The following is a 17,501-nucleotide window of genomic DNA, read 5'->3' as shown; positions in this document are numbered from 1 at the left end:
GAGAATCAAGGCCACAGAGCAAACTGCTGCCCCCAAAACTGGAAAGATAGGCAGGCAGCCATAGAGAATCACAACTTACCAGAGTAGAAACCTCCCACAGAACCTACTACCAAGGCAAGAAAGTTTAAACTATAATTGGTTATAAAAAGCAATTCATTTTTTTGTTGCCAGATAATAAAAACACAAAAATAAAGGAGAATAAAAAGAAACTTTACATATTAAAATTGTACCCTTCTTAAGATTATAATGAACATATGACATTTATTTTTGTGGAAAAGAAATACAATAAAGCTAATAACACAGCTTATTTTACTAAACTATAACCTAAAAATATTTACTGACTTATCCAATGACCATGACAATCACATGTGTCAGGCAAAATTCAAGGAAACAATTTATCTTGGAAAAAAAATTTAAGTATAGAATGTAAGTTTATATAATATTACGATATTACCCTAAAATGACTGGGAACAAACGAATTTCCAAACTGCCTGTTTTAAAATAAAAACACCTCAAAAATAGTAACAATGGGCAAAAAGTATACTGTCTTGTCCCCTGGCTCACTATGCCCACCCCCAGAGGTAAATATCTTGTGTATCCTTCTAGGCATTTTCTATGCACACTCTTAGAAGTTTATGCATGTAAACTTTATGTATATATAAACCTACTTTGGTACAAATAGAATCATACCATTCACACTATCTCGTGATTTCATTTAACATAAAAATATATCAACGATATGTATTTTTACACATATATTTTTCATAAAAATACAACTTGGAATACTTTCCAGTTTAGCATATAAAGCTCTAGCCTGTTTTCTTTCATGGGTGTAGTCATCCACAGCAAACCCATGACAAAGCTTATTTCATGCATCTCCTGTTGTGTTGTACATGAGCAGAGGAGGCAAGGCCAATGAGAGCCTGAAGCATCAATGGGGGAAGTATCCGACCACGGACATACTTTGGAATTTCCCACACATGGGGATATCAAAGAATCCCAGACTTTTCATCAGTTTTGTCATTGATTTTAACTTCTTTACAGAAAATGCAACCCGTTAGGCCACACCCAGAGCTCACTTCCCTGCCTTGGTCTGCCTCTGTTCCTTTTAACTGACAGTAAGCTGCGGTTAGTTTATCTGTTAAAATGATGCCATAGTGAAATGTCCTTGTCACACCCACATAAGCCTATCCATAAGATAAACTGAAGAAATGACATTGCTGCAAAGAGTACAAGATCTTAAATGTTTTGATAGGTATTTCCAAAATATCCTCCAAAAAAAAGCTGTTCTAACTTACATTCCTACCTGCAGTGTATGAAAATACCTGGTGCCCTCACTCTTGCCAACGTAATTCTGTTATGTTTCTTTTAATGCTTCCCTTATTTTCCTTCTTTGGCTATGTGTACTGCATTCCTTTTTCTTTCTAATAATTTGATATATTAGTGATATTTATAGTCTATATTTTAGCTTCTCTGGTGGTTTGTCTATTGTTTTTAATTTTTTTTTTTTTGAGACGGAGTCTCGCTCTATCACCCAGGAGTGCAGTGGCATGATCTCAGCTCACTGCAAGCTCCACCTGCTGGGTTCAAGTGATTCTCCTGCCTCCTAATTTTGATACTTTTGGTAGATACGGGCCTCTATTGGTTTTAAAATAAACATTTATTTACTGGTTTAGCAATTTTAGATAGTATTCACTGATTCCCCTCCTCCTGCCTTGCCCTCCTGATCTGTCTTCTTGTTATATACAGATATAGATATATTGATGCTCTTTTTCTTAATTTTGCTAGGCACCAGAGAGGAGAAGAATAGAGATATGCCCTTTATTTTGCCAACATTTACTGGATTTCCCCAGAATGCATACAATGGGGAAATAGCTGCTATTAGTAGTAAGGAAGAAGAGGAGAGAAATGACAAAATCCTGTGCTTTAGAAAGATTATTCTGCAGTGACACGTAGGTCAGTTTAAAATGCAAAGATTCATGATTATTATAGCAAGAGAAAGTTCAATATAGTTTGTGTATCCCTTATCCAAAATGCTTGGGATATGTTTTGGATTTTGGATTTTTTTTGTATTTTGGAAAATTTGCATATACACAGTGAGATATTTTGGGGATGTGACCTATGTCTAAACATGAAATTTATTTGTTTTATATACACGTTATATACATAGCTTGAAGGTAATTTTACAAAATATTTTAAATAATTTTGTGCATGAAACAAAACTTTATTTTCACCACAATCTGTCACATGAGATCCACTTGTGGTGTCATGTTGGCACTCAAAAAGTTTTGGATTTTGAAGCATTTCACATTAGAAATGCTTGACCTATATTGCAAATATGTTGTCCATTTTTCCCTAAATTTAATCTACAAACAGAAAACTATCACTACCAAATGATGATGATGATGATGATGGTAACTAACATTTGGTGAGTACTCACTATGACAGTGGGCTGAGCCCTTTATACGTATCTCATTAAACAGCAAAAACGATCCTTTAAGGTAATACCGTCACCCCTATGTTACAATGGAGAAAACAGGTTTACAAGACAGTAAGTAACCTTCCCAAGGCTATGACAACAACTCAGTAGAAGGCCTGAGACCGTCCTTTATAACTGCATGATAACAGCATGGAAGTTGAAAAAAAATCATCAGGAGGGCACATCTTTGTTTAGGCTGAGGTACTGAAGTTTCTCACAAATATCTGTTACAAGTTAAAGCAAGTACTAAAGGAAGCACAGTAATTGTATCATTCATTCTTACACACATTTCCCAAAATGCTTTCAAGAGTGAGGAGCTACTTGTCACAATGAGAACACTACATCCCTGCATTGACTCCTACGGCAGCCTAACAGTGAACAAAGATTGAGAACGACCAATTTAGAGAAGTAAAAAGAGAAATGAGTGTGGTGATAAAAAAGGAGAGAACAGGAAGTCTGAGGGTATGTGTTGAAGAAAGAATTTTAAGAAACTGGACATGGTAAGCGCCATCAAAAATTGCAGACATTAGGATCTCAAATCCAAGCAAAAAAAAAAAAAAAAAAAAAACCCAAACAGAAAAGTGCAGACATCAGGGATGTTGAGCAGTAAAACAAATTACTGAATTTCATGCTAGCAGGTGGCTGATAACCTGGAAACACTAGCTGGGTAGACTGACAGGCCTACAAACCAGACTGTAGCTATTAGAAAGAATAGGCATCAGGAGAGAGTAGGACTGGGGGAAGTTTGGCAGGAAAAAAATGAGATAGTACCACAGTCTCTCCAACAGTCACAGAAGGGTAATTATTTGTGTTGTAAGATAAGAGATATCTTAGCAGGTCTGCAGGCAAAGGGTTTGAAGCTAATACAAAGGAAGAGATGGTGATTATGATAAAGCTAGAATAACTGGTGAAGCAAGATCTATAGTGGTTTAATATCTTACATTGTCTTGGTGCTTCACAATTTGCAAAGCACTTTCACATCAAGAATCAAGAATCTCCTTATTCCTTACATGATTCTGTGAGACAGGTGGAGCAAGAATTATTACCAGAATTATTGTTCATTTTACTTGAGGAAACTCAGGCTCAAAGAGGCTTGTGACAGTCTAAGGCAATCTGGAATACAAGAAAGAGCCCTGGGTTTGAAAATACTATTTCTCATTGGTTCCATGCTTTGAGCAAGTTACTTAGGTTTCTGAAGCCTCAGTTTCCTCACCAGCAAAGTGGAAATACTTTCCAGGCTCCATTAACAATTACAGAAACGCATGCAATGAACCTGGCACGGTTCCTGGAGAAAAGCAGGCACATAGTAAATTATAGCCACTATTATCGCTGTTAGACAGAGACAGGGACAGGGACAGGGACAAGACTAAACCCAGCGGTTTCTACTCCTATTCCAGTTCCCTTCTTCTACTCCTATTCCAGTTCCCTTCTATTCCCCAAAGCTGACCTTACCTCTAAAAAGAAATGCAACACTGTGTCAAGAAGCTGTGTAGATGGAGTAAACTTTCATTAATCACCTGCCATGTGCCTGCATGACAACTCCTCAGTGTGGAAAGATGAACACACTGTAACAATAATGACGACCAATCCAAATGATCAGGGGCAGAGAAGCAGTGTAAACAAGGCATTGGCTCAAAGATGAGGCTGTGGTCAGTTCCACCTGGCAGAAGGGAGAAGCTGGGAATGGGAGCAACAGACAGAACTACAAAGAAGAGGCAGCATCTGGAGCACACCTGGAAAGATGAGGCTCCTGGAAGAGGGGGAGAGCACTCAAAGGGGAAGAAAGAGGGCAGCAAAGGCCCAAGGGGATTCAAGCAAATGGGGCAGACAAGCTCAAGCAAGCACTAGTGCCTTAGTCCTCACTCAGCTGCCTCAGCCATCCACAGCGAGACTACATGCCCCTCCACACCCTCAGTGACTCTCACCAAATGCAGGCTACTTCCCTCCTGAAGAAGAGCCAGAAGGAGAGAGGTCCAGAGAGGGTCGAAGAGATTCAAACAGCTACAGGGTGTTTTCCGCAGCTCCAATCCACATCCGAGGGGCCCCAAGGAGGAGTCCCACATGACCAGCCAGTCAGGAGGGTGTGACTGCTGTGCTCTCAGCTCACGTCTTCAACACGGAGTGACAAAACATGCACAGAGGGTGTTTGGGTGGTCACAGGCCCCAGTACAGCTCTCCACGCCAGGCTCATCATGTGGCTCCGTCTGCCTCCGCAGAGCACTCCGAGGCTGAGGCCGGCCTGTGAACAACCGACTGCACCATCTCCATCCACAGCTTCCTCATCTGCATAGCTGCTACACATAAGAACATTTTCCTCTCTCATCTAGAGACCCAAAACAGTGGGAAAACACCACGGGCAGCATATAGGACCTCACAGTACAGCAGAGCCACAACCAGCAGAGACAGAGCTTAGGTGCATTTTGAGGATTTGGCTTCAGTGCCATCCCTGTCACCACCTCAGACTCTTCTACAGTTTTACAAGAATTTTATGACTATTTTTTGTAAAGAATTCCATGGATCTGAACCCAGAAGTAAGGGATCTCTAGAACCCTTTGATTCCTCTGAAGAAAGAAAGAGAAAGAAAATTATGTTATCCACTACAGGTGCTGAATAAGTCCAATAAACGCTCTGCTGTTCTGGTTTATAATAGCTTACATATGAGTTTACAAACTTCCAGCAAAGAACCAGAACATACCACTATCAACATGATACAATGGTATAAATATGATTAGGTCTTTTAAATTAAGAACAATAGAATTTAGTAATGTATCAAAATCTTCATCTAATCTTCATCCAACACTAATTATGATTGAAATGAGCATAGAAACATCAGTCAAGAAGAGACTTTCAACTGAAGAATTCATCATTGTAAATTGAATTTTTAAAAAGTCAATGGATCACTCTATTTATGAAGCACACTCTATGAGTCAGACTTATATTTCAAACTCTGGAATTAAGGTAAAGAAAGAACTTGGATATTACATCCAAACACCATGGCCTCAAACTTAGTGAAAATATAAAACACAATTAAGTACAGTCAGAGAATCCAGGTTGAAACTGAAGGTAAACATAGCTTCAGTCTTACCTTATTCTATTCAGTGAGTGAGAGCAAATGTGACAGAGAACGTGTACCAAATGGCCAACGCCCACAGAGGCTCGTTACAAAATGAACAAGATGGCCTGCCAGAGGGCACGTGTGGGCAAGGAAAAAATGGACACTTGTAAAGAACACAGCTTGTGATGGTACTGTCAGAGAAACTGTTTTTAACTTTATTGAAAGCAAATGAAACTGTATTTTTGGCATCAGGAATGACTAAGTATATTCTCATGTTATAGCTGGGTGACATTTTGAAATGCTGCCTTGAAACCACAGGGAGAGCTACTGTTTTATTTGGTTACCTAGAGAAGGTAGCAGTAAAGGAACTGAATGATACTGGAAACCTGTTTGCCCTTCAGGTAACTATATAGAACTGAAAAGACCTTTCCCCCTGTTCTATAAAGAATCCACTATTGCTAATTTGGTTCTATCTTGACTTCTGAAGCCAGTGGCAAGAAAATTGCTCCAGCCAAACTTCCTGGCAACCAGGAAATAATTTTCATTAATGGTGCAGATCAGCAACACAGTTCACTGAAAACTGTGGTTAACAGAAATCGAAGCTAAAGAAAGACAGTACAATTCCATCACCATCCTGGGGATTAGGAAAGTAAACCAGTAGGCCTGACTTTAGGGAGAGAAGATGACACCACACCGATGTGCCACTAGATGACAGAACTCTCGCCACAGAGGCGGGGGCCAAATCTCACTACAGCAAGAAGACCTCTATTGCAATGGTCTCTCATTCAGCTTAAGCTGTATCAAAATGTGAAATCAAACAGCCATGTCTAAAATTGAACAGTGGAAAAGAATAACCAAAAATAACACCTATGTGCTGCATCCTGCTTTAGGAAGAACAGAATGGGAGATGTGGAAATGTCGTGAGACAGGATCCAGGTTAGCCCTGGGACAGGGAGGAATGAAAACCTATTGAGGAGGAACAAGTGGCAGCAGCGAAAGGGAAACAGGCAGAGATTTTCTCCCCCAGAGCCTTGTGGAAAACGATGAAAGTGGCCAGACAGCCATTTGCTTTGCCTAAGGAGCTTTTCCAACCCTCTTTGAATTATTGAGTCCAGCAACAGACCCTATTCTCAGACCTCTCCCCAGGTTGCAGATGATCCTGGCTCAGAACTGGAGAAATCACCACCCCTTTTCTGTCCTGCAGGGATGCAGCAAGTGGTTCAAACTCAACTGGGAATAACAAACACAGGTATTTTGAGTCTCACTCAACCAGCTCCTAAAAGACTGACTTTTCAGTGCAATCGGCCAAGTTATGACAGATTTGGCATCCTTCCAAAATGACTGTAATGGACTGAAACACAATGAATCAATGGAATTCCATTAGTTTATAATGACGCTTTACAAAGAGAAGCCAGATGATACTCATTTGTCACTAGTTCAGAAAACTATTACAATAAATCCTTATTTTGAGAATTGAGAATTGGTAATTAAAAAGAATGACTGACTCAGACTATCAATGGGTGTTAAAGCCACTGGGTAAATGACTGAGGGAAAACTGGATGTTTCCATGTTGGCAGGAACACCACACAGATCCCTTTCTAGCTGAGAGGGAAACCGTCACCGCAGACTGCAGAGATCCTGTCAGCATCAATCTACCTTGGGTCCATCTTCACATCACCCTCAGTGGGCAACTGATACTTCATGTCTTTTGTTTTCTTTTTTTTTTTTAAGAGATGGAGTCTCACTCTGTCGCCCAGGCTGGAGTACAGTGGCATGATCATTGTTAAGTAACATGGGGTACCTTAAAATGGCGCCATACCTTAAGATGGGGCTGGTTCCGGGTTCTTCTCCCCTCCTTGACCGGGCACTGTCTGAACCCGCCAAAGGAGGCCAAATCAGAAAGAAGCATCTCCCGCCTTCCCTTGGGCCCGCCCCTAGCCCAATCCACGTAGGCCCAAGGGATATAAAACCCAGCACACCAGCAGCCCTCTCTCTCTTCTCTTCCTTCTCCGCTCGATACCTCCAATAAAGATCTCTTGACCACGACCGGTGTAGTTTGGTCTCCGCCCGGCCCCTTTCAATCATAACTTGCTGCAGGCTTGAACTCTGGGATTCGAGTGATTCTCCCACCTCGGCCTCCAAGTCACTGGGATTACAGACATGTGTCACCATGCTCAGCTATTTCATGTCTTTTGATGTGATGTGACACAAAGTATACAACATCACCTATGGGTGTCCATGCCAAAAATGGGAAATGTTTAACAGTGAGTTGTTATATGTAACATCCAGCTTACGGGAATGATAGGAGGAGAGGAACTAGTGAAATGATGCCACAAGGAAGCACACAGATAAATCCAGAAAGTTAGAAATTCTGTAGGACAAATGGCCTGGTCTCTTCAACAACTGTTGCTGATAATATGACAAAAAAGAGAGTAAGAAGAGCATGAGGCATGGGGAATTGCTCTAAAGTAAGAGACAGGAGAAAGAAAAGCCAAGAGAATGTGGAGGCTTTGTTGGAGTCCTAATTCTAACAAGCTAACTGGGAAAAAAGCTGATTTGATACTACCAAGGAAATACAAATATAGACTAGATATTAAATGATGCCAACAAATTGCGATTAAATTTTTTTTAGGTAATAATGATACAAGAGTAATGTAAGAAGATGTTTATGTTTTTCAGAAGTACATAATAAATGTATAAGACTGAGATGACATGAGGGCTAGGATTTCTTTTAAAGTAGTCATAAGCCAGGTAACAACACTTCTGTCAACAATGAACCACATATGCTACAGTGGGTGGTCCTTGAGATGATAATGGAGCTGAAAAATTTCTGTCACCTAGTAACATTGTAGCTGTCATAATGTCAGAGTACAAGGCATTACTCACACATTTGTGGTGATGCTGGTGTAAACAAAACTACTGTGCTGCCAGTCATATGAAAGCCTAACACATATAATTAGGTAGAGTACACAATACTTAATAAATGACTATATTACTGATTCATATATTTACTATACTATACTTTCTATCACTATTTTGGTGTACTCCTTCTAAGTTAACTGTGAAACAGCCTCAGGCAGGTCCTTCAGGAGGGATTCCAGAAGGCGGCATTGTTGTCACAGGGGATAGCAGCTCCATAACTTATTTCCCTTGCAGACCTTCTAGTAGGACAAGATGTGGAGGTGGAAGACAGTGATGTTGACGATTCTGAACCTGTGTAAGCCTTGGCTAATGTGCGTGTTTGTGTCTTGGTTTATAACAAAAAAGTTTAAAAAGCACAAAAAAAATTTTTAATAGAAAAAAGTTTATAGAGTAAGGATTAAAAAAAGAAAATATTGTTCAGCTATACAATGTGCTTGTGTTTCAAGCTAAATATTATTACAAAAGTATCAAAAAGTTTTTAAAAACTAAAAAGTTTGTAAGGTAAAAAAAAGTTACAGGAAGCAAAAGTTAATTTATTATTGAAGAATGAACCGTATCTTTCTATAAACTCAGTGTAGCCTAAGTGTACAGTGTCTATAAAGTCATAACGGTGTACGGTAATGTCCTAGGCCTTCACATTCACCACCACTCACTCACAGACTCACCCAGAGCAACTCCCAGTCCTGCAAGCTCCATTTGTGGTAAGAGCCCTATACAGGTGTATCATTTTTTATCTTTTATACCTATTTTCACTATACTTTTCCATGTTTAGATGCATATATACTTATCATTGTGTTGCAGCTGCCTACAGCATTCAGTAGAGTAACATTCTGTGCAGGTTTGTAGCCTAGGAGCGACAGGCTATACCAGAGAGCATAGGCGTGTGTGTAGACTATACCCTTAGGTTTGTGTAAGTGCACTCTAAGATCATACAATGACAAAACTGCCTAACAATGCTTTTTTTTTTTTTTTTTTCTGAGACAAAGTCTCACTCTGTTTTCCAAACTGAAGTGCAATGCCATGATCTCGGCTTACTGCAACCTCCACCTCCCGGGTTCAAGCAATTCTCCTGCCTCAGCCTCCCAAGTAGCTGGGACTACAGGTACATGCCGCCATGCCCGGCTAATTTTTTTTTTGTTGTATTTTTAGTAGAGACAGGGTTTCACTATGTTGGCCAGGCTGGTCTTGAACTCTGGACCTCGTGATCCACCTGCCTCAGCCTCCCAAAGTGCTGGTATTACAGGCATGAGCCACTGTGCCCAGCCCACAATGCAGCATTTCTCAGAATGTATCCCTGTCATTAAGTGACACGTGACTGTACATTAGTAATGAGAAAAGAGAAAGGAAGGAAAGCAGGGAGGGAAGGGAGAAGGAAAAGAAGAGCAAAGAAATAAGAAAATTTTACAAAGACACAAATGAAGCAAACGTAGAAAAATCTTGGTAATTGGCCGGGCGTGGTGGCTCACGCCTGTAATCTCAGCAGTTTGGGAGGCCGAGGTGGGCAGATCACAAGTTCAGCAGATCAAGATCATCCTGGCTAACATGGTGAAACCCCGTCTCTACTAAAAATACAAAAAATTTGCTGGGCGTGGTGGCAGGCGCCTGTAGTCCCAGCTACTCAGGAGGCTGAGGCAGGAGAATGGCCTGAACCAGGGAGGTGGAGCTTGCAGTGAGCTGAGATTGTGCCACTGCACTCCAGCCTGGGCGACAGAGTGAGACTCCGTCTCAAAAAAAAACAACATTTTTTTTTTTTTTGTAGAATCTGGGAGATCAATATACAGAGGTTACTTATATTGCTCTACTTCTGTTTTTTCGATTCATTTTTTCTTAAACAATTTTTTCTTTGTTCTTTTTCTTTTGACTGAGCCATCCATTTCCTATCTATTTCATTTATTTTGAAAGTTTTCATAATAAAGGTTAATTTTTAAAAATTTAGAACCACCAAGATCACTAATCCTATACTAACAAAGCATGCAATTTCTCACATCAAAAAAAAGTCCTTCTGTGAGAGCCCATTTTTTGAATAGTTTAAAGCACAAAACATCCGTATTTCATTATGTGAATGCTCTTGAGATTTTAAGAATATATCTTAGCAAGGAATAGACAATACTGAATTCCCTTTCCCAGTGATATCTTAATTTAAAAACAGCACCAAAATTGGCAGGGTGTGGTGGTTCACGCCTGTAATCCCAGCACTTTGGGAGGCTGAGGCAGGCGGATCACGTGAGGCTAGGAGTTTGAGATCGGCCTGGCCAAAATGGTGAAACTCTGTCTCTACTAAAAATACAAAAATTAGCTGGGTGTGGTGGTGCATGCCTGTAATCCCTGCTACTTGGGAGGCTGAGGCAGGAGAATCACTTGAACCCAGGAGGCAGAGGCTGCAGTGAGCTGAGACCATGTCACTGCACTCTAGCCTGGGCAACAGAGGAAGATTGTCTCAAAAAAAAAAAAGAAAAACAAACAAACAAACAAAAATAGCACCAAAATAAGTGAAATACTGAAACTCATTACTTACAGAAAAGAAATAGTGTCTCCAAACCATCAAAAACAAAACCAAACACTGGAAGGATACATTAAACAACTTAAAAGTGATGACTTCTGGGGCAGAGGTAGAGATGAGTATTCTCAATTAATACTTCTTAACATTGTTGATTTTTTGAGCCATGTGAATGTATTGCCTAATCAAAAATAAAATTTAATTTCAAATAAAATAATTTATTTTCGTATCTGAAAGAGGTAATGTTACTCTTCCATGAAGAATCTTACACTAAAGCTTTAAAAAGGAAAAATGAGCTGCTCTTTTAAGACTTGCTGACAGTCATTTATACTACTACGGTATTTCCAAAGATCAACCTTTGGCACTTTCAAAACATGTTAATTTCTTCTCCTGCTTCTAAACAGGTTCTTACTTTTCTTTAGACAAACATTAAAAACTTGAAATAAATCTGAAGTATTTAACATAAAAGCAAAAGACTCCCTGAGGTTAACTTGAAAAAAAAGCTCAAATCAAGGAAAGCCCCTTCTATTTTTCATTTTGTGTCAAGCCACACATTTAAGTCTTTACTTGAAAGGTGATGAATTTAACAAGGATTTAGAAATCTTCACTTTGTTCCACTCTTCTAACCTCAAACTCAACCTATGATATTTTTCCTTTCTTTTCTCATCCATTACCTGTGCAGCAGCCTCCTCTTGTCAATCAAGATCACTGAAGCCTCAAACCAAAACTCAGGAGCCTGTTAAGCTACTTAAAATAGATTTTTAAAACCCGATTCTTATAACCCCTTCTGATGCATTTCTGCATCCCTTTTCCTGGTTCTTTTACTGAGTTAATAGCCAAATAAATAAATTAGTATTAAAACTTTAAAATAAGCTAAAGCCCCACATGGATATCTGGCAGACTACATTGTGTTCCCAGCATACCTGGTGATCTCAAGGACTTAGCAAGCAGGTGGAAAACTCCATCAACCAATGAGCACTGCAAACATGTCATGCAAAAACATGGCATTCTCTTTCTGAAAAAACCTCATCACTGGATTGCTTTTCACGGTTACTGGTCTAGATACAAGCTTGAATAGGGGCTATGAATTAATATGCATTTACTGAGGGTCCAGAATGTTTGTTCTTATAGAGCTTTAAAATATGGTTGACAAGACAGATTTAACGTCCAGAAGAACATATTAGCAGGTCAACTGTGTAGCACACAGGCTGTTAGCACAGCGGAGCCAGGAGCTACACAAGGCTAGCGCAGACTCAGCGGCTTCATGGACACCTGGCAAGATGTCACAGATGTGTAAGACAAACCAGGGAGGCAATGGGAACCCACTGCTCCCCCGACAGAGGTTCTGCCTTTGAGACAGAAAGGGTTTTGGCTAGGATAAACTGTGGAGGAGGAAGAGCAGGGGTGGAAGAAAAATCAGAACAAATAAATTTGAGTAGAGATGTTTCTTTCTGCAAAACAAAAGTAGGTTGTGATCAAATCCTACAGTACGCCCAGAGCCAGGCTTGTGGGCTGTTGGCAGCTATATTTATACCCACTGTTATTTAAATGCAAATTAAGGGGTAGGTTAATGCAAATTGGGGTCAATCATTCAGAACTTTCTAGGAAGGGGGTGCTAACTTCCGGGTATTGGCCTTGGCACTTGTAAACTGTCAAGGCGCTGGTGGGAGTGTCTTATGCTAATGAGTAGTGAGGGCAGCCAGAAATCCCTTTCCCTGCCATCTGCTGGTCTGGGCTGGTTTCTTTACTTCATCCTGTCTGGACCAGATCCTGTTTTGGTCAGGAGGTTGTGACCAGAAAACAAGTCCTGCTGATCTCCTACCTCAGAACCACCATTTGGGCATGCTACATTTACAGAGTATAGTCAAGTGAAAAAACTATCACTTACATTTAAGGCTAAGGCATTAATGAAAATAATCAGGTATCAGGGACATGATATGAAAGGAATACCAGATAAAAATGAGAGTAGCAAAAATTAGAATATTTAATATTTTAAATATTTAGAATTAAAATTAGAATTCTAAAAATTAGAATATTTAATATTAAATATATTTAATTTACATTACTCTCCAATGTCAAAAATCAAATGCTTTACATAAACATGGAAAGTACAAATACATTTTACTACTGATTTATCCTACATCTTTAACAGGTGAAACAACCAAGCCAAATCTTTCTTTGACAGAATTTTAAAAGAGACATTTTATTTTTAATGCAACTATAAGGAGCAGAGTTTCAAGTTCTGCAACCAGAAAACAATTTTGTAAAACAAATATATTCTAAACCCTCGTTGTTTACCATAACCAAATTATTATAGATTCTGAATAACAGTTTATGTGTTTTCACTAAAAAGAAGACTGATGCTGAATTTGAGATACATTTTTTTAAAAATGGTAGCTAACCAACCTGGGCAACACAGCAAGAACCTGTATCTCTACAAAAAAATTAAAACATCAGCTGGGTATGGTGGTACACACCTGTAATGCCAGCTACTTGGGAGGCTGATGTAGGAGGGCTGCTGGAACCTAGGAGGTTGAGGCTACAGTGAGCCAAGATTGTGCCACTGTACTTTGGCCTGGGCGACAAACTGAGACCCTGTCTCTAAAAAGAGTTGTTTAATGAAAAATAAAAATAAAAAATAGTATCTGACCAAATATTCTTAACTAAAGGTTAGGACACAATTACGCCTTGTAAGTAAAAATGGTTTTGGCAACAGTGATGGATGGAGCCCAAAGAGTGGAAAATAAATGAAAATTAAGTGAGTAAGTGTTTCAACACACTAATTGATCTTAGGCTACCTCATCCTGCTGGTATAGAAAAGAACATAGAAAGTTATTGTTTTTACGACAAATGCCGAAATAAATAATTAAGCAAATACTTCCTATTTTGGAGAAGTACCTACTATGCTTTACTTGATGCTTCAATAATGCATAGTAATACAAATATTTTAAAGCTTAATACCAAATAAATTCACATATCATCACAGTACATGCTGGTATGCTTTAATGAGGAAGAAAAACCAAAAAACTTACATTTTCTTCTATTACCTAAATCAACCTTAACTCTCCTAAACAGCGTATCTCAAAAATTAACTACAAGAGAAAAATGTTAATAAGTTGTTAAAGAGTAGGATTCTGAGATTTTTTTTAAAAAATTCCTATTGGGTATATAAAGTTGCTTGAGCTATAAACATTTTAAAGCGTGTTCACTGTGAAAAGAGCTCTATTTATTGGGTTTATAATACAAAAATTACAGAAATAGTGTGTATGTAGGGAGAGAAGGACATACCTACTTTTCTCCAATATAATAAACACAGGAGGATACAGAAGCCAGAGGAGTACTTCTGTCAACTTAAGTTCCTTAAATCTTTATTTCATTTATATCCTTCCAGATGGACCAATGATATGTTGACAATATATGTGTCCAAATAAAAATGAGAAAACATAAGAAAATAACGCAGCACCATGCCATGTACCGCTTTATTCCTTTATCAGTAAACACATGCTGAGCCCCTACTCTGGGCCAGCAACGTGACACAACAAGGATTCCAGCAATGCTCACAGCCTAGGAAGAGAATCAGAAAGCTACGCAAGGGCAGGGCTGGAGAGGGACCAGACTGTGGAGTTTTAAACAAGAAAATGATACAAGCAGCTGAAGAATTCATGAGTGGAGCAGACCACGCCAGCAGAAAGAATGGTGTCAGGGGAAGGGTTTGTACTGTGGGCAACTCAGTAGATGACAGTAGCTGCTGAATAAACATTAGTTTCCTTTTTCGTTTTCCTGTATGGGTGTTTATTGAAAACTTACCTTTCTGCACGAATCACACCACTGTAGTAGGGAGGGTCCCAAGGCATTACTTCCTACAATGGAATAATTCACTGTTAAGGAAAGCTACTGACTCTTTCATAGTTTTTATCAGCAACGTGGCCAGCTTATAGAATGTAAACCAGCTACTGTTCATGTAAATCAGAACAATTTTATAGAATCCCTTAAAAAATTGACAGCTTGGCAGAAAATACCTGGCTCCTTATTTTGACTTCCCTGTAATCAAGGGATAGCGAAGTATAACTAAGACCTACCCCAGAATCTGGGGAAAAGACAAACAAATGTCATTCTAAAGTGGAATCTAACAAAAGTAAACATTAATGAATTATATTAGCTATAATGAAATTTTTCCCAAAATGTAACCCATGTATTAATCCACAAAACACACTGCAGGTAAGATGAGTGTACTAAAGGTAAGATTAAGGTTCTTTCTAAATCTAAGCAAGAAGCTTTGGGTAGATATCAAAAATGAAAGCAGCAATTTAAAATGTAACCAAGGCAGAATTAACTCTAATCTTGGCAAAGAAAATATGTCATAAAGAAGTACTATAGCACTAGTTGCTTTTGATGACTGGCACATAATACTGAAAGAAGGGAAAGCTTGAATACTTCAATGAATTGTCCTTCCTTCTAGGTGTCCAGGTGGACAAAAGAGTGGTTAAGAGACCAGGCTGTGAAGACCGACTGCCTGGGCTCAAGTTTCCAATCCATACCAGACTATAAACTGCATGATGATAGGGACTTTGTTTGCATCTTTCCCTATTACATTCCTGTCCCCTGAACAGTGCCTGGCCCAGGGTAGTCACTCAGTAAATATTTGTTGAAAGAATCAACATTACCTCCCAAATAGGACTGCTGAATGTACTTAAACTATTAAGTAGAATATCTGGCGCTGAGTAAGGGCTCAACAAATGGTGGCTGCTCTCCTAATTACCATCACCCTTCAACATTTCAGTTTAGGCATAATCTCCTCCAATAGCAAGGTGTTATTTCCCATATTCCATGGTAATACTTATATCATGGGATGTATGACAATCTAAGATACTTGCAGGCTTATTTTCTTTCTCCCCATGAGTGCCTGAAGGGCAGGGACTGCGTCGATGGAACCCTAGCCCCACAGTGTTCAGGTCTTGGCACACGTTTTCTCTAACAGATGATTATTTACTATCTGCTAGATGCAGACAGAGTGCAGGCTGTAATGAGACAAAAACAAGAGGATGATAGCCTAGGCAGTAGAAGGGCAAGTGACTCAACAATCAGAGGACAGTATGTCATGCCTACATTGTGCCATGTAAAACACAGCCCACAAGAAGAGTAGGAAGGTTAGGAAATGTTCTTAAGAAGGCAAAGCCTGAATTGGGTTTTATGATAGAAGCAGTTAATCCAGATGAGAAAGGGGGAAAGGCATTCCTGTAGGTGGTGTTTGTAAATGACTGGAAGCTGCCCACCATGCCACATTTATGTGGCCGGCACATAAATATTAATTCAAATAAAAGAATCAAAGAAAGCAAAGCAAAGAAAGAAAGCAAAACTAAGTGAATAGAGATCACATGAGCATCGCACAGGTATTAGGAGAGAGCAAAGAACACGGCCTCGACTTGGAGGGGCAGCAGAAGATGAAGCTAGAGAAGGAGGCAAGGGCCAAATCATGAGGGCTTGGTGGGAGCAGCAGGGCAGTAGGAAGGAAATTGGAGAATAACCAGGAGCTACTGAAGAATTTTAAACAACAGAGTGACAAGATCAGATCTGCTTTTTAGACAAATCCCTCTGGTGGCAATTCATTCATTCATTATTCATTCATAGTTCAAATAAGTGTTGACAACCAATTATATGCCTAACACTGGGCTAAATACATGGCTAAACTGTCTGAATCCAAGACGACTTCGAGTGGAGCAAAAACAAAAGGCTAGAAACCAGTCAGGCAATCCCAGTTACCATCTGGGTGAGAATAATGATCCCAACCCAGGCTATGGCAATGGGCACAGGAGAAAACACAAGAGTTCACAGGGAGGGAGAATCTGCAGGACCTAACAAATGATTATGGGGGAGGGGAGTGTGCAGTGCCTGGGGTGCTTGTGGAAACACAGATTGTGGAGCTCACCCCAGTTTTTGATTCAGTGGGTCCGAGGTGGGGCTCAAGAATCTGCATTTCTAACAGGTTCCCATGTGATGCTACTGCTTCTGGTCCAGAAACCACACTTTGAGAACCACTGGTCTGGATTAAGTATAGGTCCTGACTAGAGCAGCAGGGTGAATGGTGGCACCATTCACCAAAACAGGTCTTCATGAGGAGATTGGGCATTTCACAAATATCTGCAGAATAATTGTATCCATAAGTGATATACAAATATCTACAGATAACAGTTTAAAAGTCATATTCACTTTTATTTTTTATTTTTGTTTCTATAGTCACCAAACTAAATTCTTATCTATTATATGGTTTCCCAAATGAGCCTACCTACCAGAGGTGTGCAGAGGACTAACAGTAATTACTTTGCTAGACACAGCTCCTTCCATAAATTAACAGACTGACATGCTACTCTACACATCGCTGAGTTTAATGGAATTAATCTGTTTCCTAGTGGCTATATCTGGGAAGCTAGTAAACAGTTTGTAAATCTGCAAGGTCCATTTCCCTAAATCTTCCTTATGACTATGGCTCTGGTAGCAGCAACTAAGTCAAGAATTAACAACAGCATTTAGAAAAGAATGGTGTAGACAAC

The 17,501-nt window shown here is 39.5% G+C and overlaps 1 protein-coding gene across 4 annotated transcripts in view; it reads right to left on the bottom strand.

Moving 5' to 3' along the window:
* The window catches only part of MIPEP (mitochondrial intermediate peptidase), a 170,571-nt gene that overhangs the window by 126,186 nt on the left and 26,884 nt on the right, over positions 1-17,501 (bottom strand). For all 4 annotated transcript variants that reach the window (XR_009213211.1, XR_009213212.1, XR_009213213.1 and 1 more), the window contains exon 10: positions 14,761-14,813. Coding sequence is in view for 1 of the 4 variants with exons in the window: in XM_032150652.2 (XP_032006543.1) it covers positions 14,761-14,813 (53 nt within the window). In the remaining 3 variants the exon portion in view is untranslated. The remainder of the gene's footprint in view (positions 1-14,760; positions 14,814-17,501) is intronic.

The sequence above is a fragment of the Hylobates moloch genome, unplaced genomic scaffold, assembly GCF_009828535.3.
Source record: "Hylobates moloch isolate HMO894 unplaced genomic scaffold, HMol_V3 SCAFFOLD_4, whole genome shotgun sequence".
Lineage (NCBI taxonomy): Eukaryota > Metazoa > Chordata > Mammalia > Primates > Hylobatidae > Hylobates > Hylobates moloch.
The sequence above is the reverse complement of the archived record's forward strand: the minus strand, read 5'-3'. Positions and strand labels throughout refer to the sequence as shown.